Raw genomic sequence first — 11040 nt, 5'->3', positions numbered from 1 at the left:
GCTCCATAGCCTGTCCTAGGTACTAGGATGCCTGTACCATCGAACTTTCAGCACTGTTTGTTAACTGGAGAGGAATTTGTAGATTCACCAATAGTCTCCACAAGAGCAAAAACCATTCTTGAAGTGGTGGAAACGATGGCGGTCCCTAATTATTATTTCTCTTTCAAAACTAGCAGAAATCAGCTTCATAGCTGCATGGCAATCAGCGCAAATGCGAAGGTTTTTCACTACACGAATGATAGTGTTTTTATCAGTTGCAATAAGTCCAAAAGCAACAGCCATTTTCTCACTATGGAAAAACAAAGCCTTTTCCTTTTCCTCCTCTTCGACGTCAAAAAATACCTCACTAGTGCTCGCGACATGGCCAGCCTTCTTGAGTCGCCTATAGATTTCATCTATCATATCATAGATTTCTCTGGCTTGAGGGTGTCTTTTCTCTTGGACACCAAATTCATGTATTACCCCATTAACCTCAATGGAGCTAATCCCTCGCGACTTACCAATGCCTTTTACTTTCATCAATTTTCGGACTTTTGAGACATCTTCCCACCTTCCTGCATTGGCATATATGTTTGACATAATTGCTAGGTAGCCCCCATCCTCAAGGTCAAGTTGGATCAAGTGTTCTATGGCCTTTTCAGCAAGCTCAACATTTCCATGTATCTTGCATGCACCTAGTAAGGCGCCCCAGGCACCCGTATGTGGTTCATATGGCATAGATTGTATCAAATTATATGCCTCGTCTAACAAACCAGCTCGACCAAGGAGATCAACCATACAACCATAATGCTCCAACTTTGGTGTTAAACCAAACTTCTGAGACATACCATAAAAGCATTTCCTTCCCTCATCAACCAACCCTGCATGCACACAAGCACACAGAACCCCCAAAATTGTCGCATCATTTGGCCTTTCAGATTCATCTTTCATACGGTAAAAAAAGTTCAATGCAGTTCTACTCTGCCCGTTCATTGAGGACCCCATGATCATTGCACTCCAAGCTACCACATCACGTTCAGGCATCTTATCAAAGACATATGCAGCACTCTCCAAATCCCCACACTTGCAATACATATCTACCAATGCCGTTCCAATCACAGCATTTAACTCATTATACCTCCTATCAATATATGAGTGCAACCATTTCCCAGTATCCAGAGCTCCAGCTTGTGCACAAGCAGAGAGCAAGCTCGCCAGGGTAACATCATCAGGCGACAAATTCACTCTTTCCATTTGATGGAAGAATCTCATAGCTTCATTAATCCTCCCATCACGTACGAGCCCTCCAATTACTGTATTCCAAGATACCAAATCCCTAAAAGGCATTTCATGGAACAATCTCAAGAGACAATCAAGTTCGCCATTCTTGGCAAGGCAACCTAAAATAGTATTGTACATGAGTAAATCCTTAACAGGCGCTCTATCAAAATACCATTTCGCTAGTTCTAAGTCCCCGGCTTTGACATACCCAAGAATTATGGTATGCCAAATTACAAGATCCTTACACGGTATCTTCTCGAACAAATCCCGAGCTTTTTCCATGTCGTTAAATTTGTTAACATAACAAGATAACATGGCATACCATGTTACCTCATCTTTAACCGGCAATTCCTCAAAAACCTTTTTAGTCATGCTCATGTTCCCCATAGCAGTATAAAATTCGATCAAACTAGTACCCACAAAGATATCAAAATGGACTCCAATTTTAAACAACTGGCCATGAAGACTTAGTCCTTTGGCAAACTCCAATAAATCCGAACAAGCGCGAATGACAAAAGGGTATGTGAATTTATCAGGCTGGACACCGTGCGCCCGCATTTGATCAAAATAATAAAGGGTATTTTTCGAGGAATGATTCTGTTGGAAGCCTCTGATGAGGGTATTCCAGACAAAGGAATTTGGCTCGGACATTTGATCGAACAGTTGGGCTGCATATGACATGATTCCAAGAGAAGCGCAATAGGTTATGAAGTTGCCGACGGCGAAACTGCTGTGGTGAAGGCCGGTGCGGAGGAGGTATACATGGAGAGACTTTAGATGATTCAATGTGGTGAGCTTGTGTGAAGACTTTAGCAGAGAGAGGGCGATATCTTTCTGTTGCCATAGCCCATTCCGAGAATCATTCATTGGCGGGACCAAAGGCAGTATTTCAGGCTCTCGCTCTGGACCGTTAGCTGTTAACTCGGTTAATTGCCAAAAATGTTATATTAGCCGAAGCAATTTTTAACTTGAGAGCTACACGGCGCCATATAATATTAAGTAGAAACAACGCTAGATACCCGGCCTGCTATTTAAAAATTAGTCAATACCTACTATCGGTTTAATTTTTTCTGGATACAAATATCACATATTATTTTAAAATCAAGATTTTTAGTTTAAATTTACAGTACAAAACAAATACTCTACTAGCTAATCCCTAAATAGCAGCCCTAAGAATGGTTGTTTATACATTTCTCCGTTAAATAGGCGTTTGGACATAGATTCCATGTATTTTTTAATATTTGAAATTTGAATAAAGTTTGATTTGAAAGTATAGGGTCATTTTTTGAAAAGGTGAAATATAGAAAATGTTTTCCTCTTGAACCAAAAAATAAACATATACAAGCTGTTTACCATGAGATACGCCTCTGTACCAAATAAGTTGGTATTGTTTATATGGATCCTTACTAACCATAGATTGCAGGAAATTTTTTTTTTTTTTTTTCATTTGGTTTAAAGTGACATGCCCTGTAATAGGGCCAGAAATGCACATTCTAACATTGAGAAAGAAAATCAGAAAGGGCAGAGCACAGCATAGTGGAAAGAGGCATCAAATGCCAATTTTTATTCCCTCAGGACCTTATTCTTTAAATGAAATAACAATATTAATTGATTGCGAGTACAAAACTGTTTTTATACACTTAATACGAGCAGTGGCGGAGCTACAAGCACTCAAGGGTTGTCCCCTTCGTCGGAAAATTACATTGTATAACTAGGTAATTTTAAAAAAATATGTATATATACTATATATTGACATGCCTTGACTTCTTGGTGAGTTTATTTCTTTATATTTTGATTTTTGACCCTCCCTGATGAAAATCCTGGCTCCGCCACTGAATACGAGACCAAAAAATCAATAATGACAGCCCTCTTTTTCACAAAGCTAGAAGTGATTGATGTATACTGGGCTTAATTACAGGTTTTCAACTTTCCAGATCAATAAAATAGATCCATCTTTGTGAAAACAAATCTCTACAAGTAATTTATATCTGAGAGGGGCATTTTCCAAAAGTTCCATGCATTAAAATCTTCCTGCACACAGAATGAAAATCCAGAGCAATGTAACAAAGATGCCTATTTAGTAAACAACAAATTTAGTCAAATCTCCAAGATAATCAGTAAATGAAAAGGTGGTTCGCAATGGAAAATGGAAAAAGAAAAAGATTAACTATACACGTAAATTGTGTTCTTTCTAACTTGATTTTATAGGTGTTAAAACAATGTAGAAAATGCAGAAATATATGTGTAACTAATAAAAGGTCTGAATGAATGGCCTTGGAGCAACCGTAAAGTTATTTTCGTGTGACCTATATGTCATGGGTTCGTGCCGTGGAAACAACCACTAATACTTGCATTAAGGTAGACTGTCTACATCACACTCCTTGGGGTGCGGCCCTTCCTCGGACGCTGCATGAACGCGAGATACTTTGTGCATTGGGCTGCCCTTTAATAAAAGGTCTGAGTGCCATGCATTCATTGCAACGTCGGACTATGTTAAGTATCAACAACAACAACAACAACAACAACAACAATCCAGTATAATCCCACAAATGGGGTCTGGGAAGGGTAGTGTGTATGCAGACCTTACCCCTCCCCTGGTGGGGTAGAGAGGTTGTTAGCGATAGACGGACTATGTTAAGTATGTCAGCAGCAAATTTATCGGATGGCTTAACTCTATTTATTATTAGAGCATGAATCTTAACTCAAACAGCATTGCAATCGCACAGCTAAATTGTATCAATTATCTTGTCTTTTTAACACTAGAATTACATGCAAACTAACAAGGACGATATAACAAGAACAGAGTGAATATTTTCTTACCTGCTCAACCTTGGATGTCGGTGGGAACATGTCATCAACAAGACTGTGCAATGAAGTATAGGATTTCACATCAATTTGATGATTAATTGATACCTCCCCCTGTAAAGTCCACTTCAACATGTTAGGCAAACAGTGTAGACTAAATCGATAAATCTTGTAGTCGACAGAAAAGCATATGGCGGGGATTACCAACCTTTGGGTTGATTATAAAAATTTTGCCTTTGGGAATCCCAATTTTTCTGTAACTGAATTCATCAGTGTCCCTATTCCCAAAGCCTGCATAAAATGGATTGTAATCTTGTGGGAAAAGTGCTTTGATATCCTGAAAAGCACAAAACAAAATTAGAAAGGGCAACCGCTGGAAGATTCAAAAGAATTGGAGTCCACCTGAAGAAGTGTCAGCTTGAGGTGCATACCTCTAAACAGGCTATCTTGAATTCATGAGGAGCTCTTCTTATAACTGTCACGACGAAAAGAGAAGGAGTAGTAAATTAAATCAGTTTAAACGTGTTCCTTCTTAAAGTAGGAAAGTGGTTCCCTTCAACATGCACTCAAACTCAATTTTGAAAACCATGACATGGTACCAAATAGAGTGATAAGCAGAAAAACAGATGAGCCTATGTTGGAGCTAATTATTGCTCACAAGCATTCTTTTATGCTCAAAACATGTACTCAAAATATTCATTATCTTACCAGAAAATACACCTAAAATATGCTTAGTATATAGGAGTAGTAAATTTTCAAGAGAGTATATGTTAGATAACTACAAGTACAGAGAGAAAGCAACTTAACTCCAACAAAGCTCCTCTTTAATTTAGGTACATATCTGGGTATGGGTGTGTTCTTAATGGCTATTTTACTGCTAATGGCAGGCTGAAGAAGGTAGGGAAATGGATGTAAAAGTCAGAGTGTGGAGAAGAAGGCAAAAAGTTTTAAGGGGTTCACGCACTCAAATTTGAGTGAAATACATGCACCTCGCCATATCAGCACGACTGTGCATGAGATACATTTATGCCAAGAAAATGTGTTTATCTGGTCATTGGGTAAGTTGGAGTGTCAAACTGACAATTGAGGCAAACTTTATAGGCTTGGTTTATGTATTTTGCCCTTTTTCTTTTTGTGGCAAAGCAACATATATGCTTTTTTTAAGCATATGTGCTGTTCAAAATGTAATTGTCTGCAGCAAAAGTCAGTAAATTATACCGTAAAGAAAGCCAAAGATTTTGAAATACATTCATCATAGCCAAACATCAAGAAACATGTTCAACTCTTATGCACTGATCAAGCACTTTGATTCAGACTACAAACATGAGGAGACATTAGAAGAACGCGGCCTACCTTCTCTGTACAACGATGGAAATAAACCGTCAGGAGAAATCACAACAGGTCCATTGGGTAGGGTCTTTCCGTCCTACAAAGCATTTAACATTTACAGTCAGAGAGATCCATTGGACAATCAAACCCCCAAAGAAATGACAAGATGAACAGAGGTCACATCCAAGAAACTCAAGGTGGCATATAGCTGAACGACAAGTACCAGGAGCAAAATGATTCTCTATGCCTCTCCTTTTCCTCCGAGAAAAAAAGAAACACACACACACAGGGAGAGAACAATGAATAGTAGGAGAAAAAGTATAAGCGACGTAAAAGAAAAGGCCAAGTTGTGAGAGATACGGGTCAAGCTAATGCACTGTGAGACCAACTAGATATTTGAAAATGTGTTAAGGGGAAAATTCAATTAACTGTTTCCCTGGGAATCTGGGGGAAATGTCACTATAACTCAGAAGCCTAGAACTGGTGTGGCTGATGTCTCATGAATGCATATACTAGTACCTGTTTGAGATTAAACAGGAAATTCTTGGTCAGATATGCTTGAACAATTGCACGCGCACTGAGAAAGAGAAGCTCATACCCATTTTCCTGCGATTAAGAAGCTAATGCATATCAAGATAAGTATCCATGAGAAACTATTAAGGAAATCGGGTCAATATAAGTGAAAATAGAAGCGGAAGGTCATAAATGTTGAGCCTCATTTGTGTCAGCCACTCATGATAATCCATTTAAGCACAATAAGAAAATGGAAGAATATAAAAGCGGAGAAGGTAACAAATAACAATATTAGAAGAATCATACTTAGACATATGTTGATGATTGGTTTTCAAAAAGATGACATAAAACAGATTCCACCACAATTCACTCTGAATTTCAGAGAGGAATTCCCAAGAACTGCTAATTTTCTCGAGGAATGGCATCTCATAGAGGCATACTGCATGGGACTTGTTACATATTATAAAAATGTAGTTTTAGAAAGGCAGAGACAGCGGTTATCATAATATGGTGGTGTTGATGAATAGTAAGCTGGTTCCTAATGGAACAGTTATCACAGCCGAAATTAAGGAAGCTCATCTCCCAGTAAGTAAAAGCAAATTCACTACTTTTGCATAATAAAGAACTTTTTCTGAAAACCAGATTCTTAGTCCATGAATAAATCCAAAAACCAGATTCTTAGTCCTCAAATAAGGCCACATTCAACTTCGGCATACAATTATATCTACTTGGAAAGTAAGCAATTTGGAAAATATATTGATAAATACATAAGTGTGCATGTATGTGTATACATACACATATATATATGCATGTATGTAGACACAGTGGCGGAGCCACATGCACTCAAGGGGTGTCAACCGACACCCCTTCGTCGTAAAATTATATTGTGTAGGTAAATATAAAAAAAATATGTATATATACTATGTATTGATACCCCTTGACTTCTTGGTGAGTTTATTTATTTATGTTTTGACCCCCCTTAATGAAAATCCTAGCTCCGCCATTGCATAGACAGACACACACAAGTACATATACTGGTTTACAGAAATAATGGACTATATGGATGCGAAATCTCAAATGTGGATCAGACAAAGAAGTACCTTGATTGCCGAGAAAAGTCTGGCAGTTCCAAAATGTGTCCAGTCCTTCCCAACCAAAGGCATAAACTGACCAAGAACATCAGACCTGGACATGAAACATGTACCTCAAAGGTATGTTATCATAGATATCCACATCCATAGTCAAATTTGACAGAAACACGGTATTTGGATTATCATTTTTACTTCTAAAGAAAGAATGACCACTAAGCATAAATTTCTCACATAATAGTCAGATAAAGCTTAAAGCAGTGCATTCCTCAATAGGAACTCCCACAAATAATCTGCTCGCTATACAATTCAACTACAGATGCATAAAAATCGATGGTAGTTAAGTTCTACTTATTTCGGATAATTTTACAGCATCTAACTTTGTCAGACTTTATTGATAGGCTCATAAACTTAAGGTTATAGCTATTCTTGGGTAGTTCAGCTAATGATAGGCTGATTCTTAGGGGTTGTTTGGTTTAGGGACAAGTTATAAAGGGATTATTAATGCAGTGATTAGTACTACAGTAATGTAAGGATTACTAATGCATGGATTAGTAATGTAGGGATTGAACAATGCATGGATTATTTCTTATTGAGTGTTTACTGTTTAGTTTGATATCCATTATTACATATTAGTTTACAATGTATAATTAAAACATTGTTTACTTTTCAAACAAGATATACATTTTATTACTATTATGAGGGTTACTTCTGTCATTTTAGCATTTTAGTGCAAGTATTAATAATAACGAAATCTTATTCCACATTTTATTCCGCATAAAATAATACATAGCTTCCTGCACAACTTATGCAAGTATTATCTATGAGGATAACAAAAAAGAGTAATCAAACGTTGTATTAAGTAATGCTGATTTCTATGCGGCGATTAAATCTCCTCAAATCCCGACCAAAACATTGTATAAATTTATGTTGATTTATATGTGGAGATTATATCTCCTAAATCCAAACCAAGTGCCCCCTTAGGATTATAATCTGCATTAAGCAATAATATTCAACCACAGTCAGATGTTCAGCTAATCTAGTAAATTAGACAATGCACAATCCATATGCTGTCTGAAAAAGCAGAACAAGAATCAACTCCATTGTTACTTATGCCACAGTTCAAAAAAATAAAAATAACCAACCCCATCCCGATTATGTGATGGAACTCCTATTTTTATATATTAAATCTTTAATGAATTCAGAGGGCTTATAAGTTCAAGTATGCAAAAGACAATCTCCTAGATAGCATGTAAAAGCTACGAATCTTGAAGGTTAAAATTTTAGTGCAAAATCTTACTTGGTAATAGTCCCATCGACATCAGAAATTACTATTTGTGCATTCCACTTCCACAAATATAGGTGGGATTCAACCTGTTTTAGAAAGTTGCTTGAGCATCGAAAATAAGAAAGCAAAAAATACAGTAGACCACAGTATAAGAACTAAATATTTTGAGTGCAAGAAAGACGACAAACCTTTTGCTCTCCTAGGACTCGGGTCAAGAAAATGAAGGTTACCATATTCTGCCCCTCCTTCAGGTTCAAAGATGTGATTTGACCGGAAGTGGGAATATTTGTTCTCACAAATTGCTCCTGAGGAGATTGCTTGCCTCCTTGGGTGATATTTGTTTGTTCTATAGACTGGTACATTGGGCTAGATTCAGAATCAACAAAGACCTCTTCATTTGATGAATTATAGTTACTGTCCTCAAGTGTCTTAACCCTTCTAAATGGATTTGGCCAGAGAGTCCATTGTCGTCCAGAAGCAACCGAAGTGATCCCACTATCATCCTCTCCCGATTTTGAGGTCTCCTCCCGTTCCACAGGTATGACATCATCACATTCAGCAGGCAATTCCATATCACATTCGGCCATGCCAAGAATGATAGGAGTAGCTCTATCCCACGAAAAATAGTTTCCTCGAATTCTGACAACTAAATTCTCGTTCTTGATTATGGATGCTGAAGAACTTCTGAATTCATCCTCAGATATGCGATTTGCATCAAAGGCTTCTCTTGCAGCACTAGAACCCATTCCAGCATAAAGCAAGTTGCCACAAAGAGATATCTCTACTCCTGTAGCTATTACTATAAGAGAGTGAAATTAATGAGAAGTTGCAATAAATCAAAGACTAAATGTGAAGCTATAATTGTAATTAACAACAAGAGGAACACCCTACTTGTGTTTGAATCAGCTTTTGTACCTTTGAGAAAAGCTTCTATAAGACGCTTCACATTTTCACATTGAGAACATTCATCTGGTTCTTGCTGGTCACTTTTTATTTTTTCAGCTGCTAAAGATACATCATTCTGTTCCTCTAGGTGTTTATCACTAACAGCACGATGGTCTATTGAGCCGTCAGAACCATTACAATCAATCTCTGACTCACATTTCTGAAGGGTGTTACATTGAAGCTTTAAATCTGGTGAAGGAGAACTGCAGGGACGGTCAGTACTAGGATTTAACAAATCGTCAACCCCTTCCGGAATCTTCACTGGAGAAACCTTATCCTTCTTGTTGCCACATGATGTAACCTCCACATGGCCATTTTCCTGGTTCTTCACATCCAAATTTACTCTAAATTGACCGTCTACTTCAGAAACATTTAACTGGTGCTCAACCGTATTGCTCTCGTTCTTCACACTGCAAGCATCTGCAGGAGCATCGTTTGGTGTCTCCTGATCACTCGAATAATCATCAGCCCATGTAGCTTCACCTGTGATGAACTCTGAGTTACCATCAAATAAATCTGTCCCCTGACCAGGGCCTAGATTAAACCTAGGCGTGTCTAATTTGACATCTTCCACATTCCTTTCCGATGATGAGATTGGTGCTGTCAATATATGGCCATCCACACTCACCATAACAACTTCAGAACTGGAGTCATGTGATTCTAACACCTCCTCTACATTATCCAAATTCTCATATCTCCTGGAACCAAATTCCGCTAGCTCATTACCCAATGTCACACCTTCATCTCGCGATGGTAAATCAGCTTCATTAGAGTCACTATTATCATGTGTGGACAGAGCACCATCCTTTATAATATCTTTGTTGTTAACATTATCCCCTTTTTGACTACCAGATTCCTTTGAATCCCCATTTGTTTCGCTCTCATTATCAGCGGTAACCTCTCTGATAAAATATGCTTCACCAGAATTATCAAGATACATGTGAAAACCAGCTTCTACACCGTTAACTTCAATTCGGACAACTTTTTCTGCCCCTTTAAGGACACCTTGAAATTTACCGAATCGAACATGCCAAGGTGTGCTCCTAAAAGTTCCATCCTGCTGCTTCACAACAATTATGTCAACTGCTCCACCAAAAGGATGAAATGGGGTGGCAACTGAGTACACACCTTGTGTTATAAAGCTGCTAACTTTACCAACAACATTCATTTTCTCCACCCCCCTAATGACTTTCACCCCAGATACTAAATAGTTGAAAACTCAAAAGAAACTTAGGATATATTACAATGTAGTCGGACCAATTAATATTGATCCCAGAATCCACGTGACAAACATAACTTCCAAGCTTAACAAGAACATCTGCATGCAACATATAGAAGCAAAATAATGTGTGATCATATAAATATGTTACCGCAAATTACATGTTTAAGGTCATCTAACATCTATAAGCTTCAAAATACAAAACACAAATGAGAATTCCTTCGATAGAAATGCATGGGAACAAAGGATTCATGAAAATATAATAGACTTACAGATTGAAAATTGTCAATGTGACAAAAATGTACCCCAGAAAATCTTCAAACTTCAATTATAGGTGGATCAATTCGACATTGATCTCAGCGCTGAAGAGGGGTTGGAGAGAGAAATAAAAACGATAACCGAAAATTCTCTCTTGATTTTTTGTTTTTCTTATTTTCGTACATATATATAAGTCGATACCTAGACTATTATGACGGTGTCTTAATTTATCTCTTTGAAAAGTAGCAGACTATTTTGTAAAGTTTTTCTTATGGTTTTTGTGATATCTATTGGGTGTTGTGACGATACACATATAAATGTCACGTCAAAGATTT

The 11040-nt window shown here is 37.6% G+C and overlaps 2 protein-coding genes across 4 annotated transcripts; both read right to left on the bottom strand.

Moving 5' to 3' along the window:
- Nucleotides 1–84: 84 nt before the first annotated feature.
- Nucleotides 85–2127, bottom strand: LOC104092416 (pentatricopeptide repeat-containing protein At1g08070, chloroplastic-like). The gene has a single exon (XM_009598014.3). It carries the CDS (start codon nt 2125–2127, stop codon nt 85–87), a length of 2043 nt encoding a protein of 680 aa, XP_009596309.1.
- A 667-nt stretch (nt 2128–2794) lies between these two features.
- Nucleotides 2795–10877, bottom strand: LOC104092415 (phosphatidate phosphatase PAH1-like). Of its 3 annotated transcripts, none has more exons than XM_009598011.4 (11): nt 10720–10877; nt 9199–10546; nt 8472–9082; nt 8296–8369; nt 7008–7092; nt 5914–6000; nt 5419–5491; nt 4497–4540; nt 4274–4402; nt 4081–4179; nt 2795–3291 (listed from the first exon to the last, which is right to left on the bottom strand). In XM_009598011.4, exons 2-11 carry the CDS (start codon nt 10394–10396, stop codon nt 3232–3234), a joined length of 2460 nt encoding a protein of 819 aa, XP_009596306.1. In that variant the 5' UTR covers nt 10397–10546; nt 10720–10877; the 3' UTR covers nt 2795–3231. The 3 variants fall into 3 exon arrangements, with proteins under 3 accessions (XP_009596306.1, XP_009596307.1, XP_070051169.1); XM_009598012.4 differs by having other exon boundaries at nt 8472–9076; XM_070195068.1 differs by lacking the exon at nt 5914–6000.
- Between the last annotated feature and the right edge of the window lie 163 nt (nt 10878–11040).

The sequence above is a fragment of the Nicotiana tomentosiformis genome, chromosome 2, assembly GCF_000390325.3.
Source record: "Nicotiana tomentosiformis chromosome 2, ASM39032v3, whole genome shotgun sequence".
In the NCBI taxonomy this organism is placed as follows: domain Eukaryota; kingdom Viridiplantae; phylum Streptophyta; class Magnoliopsida; order Solanales; family Solanaceae; genus Nicotiana; species Nicotiana tomentosiformis.
The sequence above is the reverse complement of the archived record's forward strand: the minus strand, read 5'-3'. Positions and strand labels throughout refer to the sequence as shown.

Bases quoted from the DNA above. Each gene is read 5' to 3' on its own strand.
- LOC104092416 (XM_009598014.3), bottom strand. From the start codon at position 2,127: ATGAATGATTCTCGGAATGGGCTATGGCAACAGAAAGATATCGCCCTC.
- LOC104092415 (XM_009598011.4), bottom strand. From the start codon at position 10,396: ATGAATGTTGTTGGTAAAGTTAGCAGCTTTATAACACAAGGTGTGTAC. The intron at 6,001-7,007 runs GTACTTCTTTGT...TCTTAATCGCAG, and splicing joins GACTTTTCTCGGCAATCAAG to GAAAATGGGTATGAGCTTCT. The intron at 3,292-4,080 runs GTAAGAAAATAT...TTCTGTGTGCAG, and splicing joins CGACATCCAAGGTTGAGCAG to GAAGATTTTAATGCATGGAA.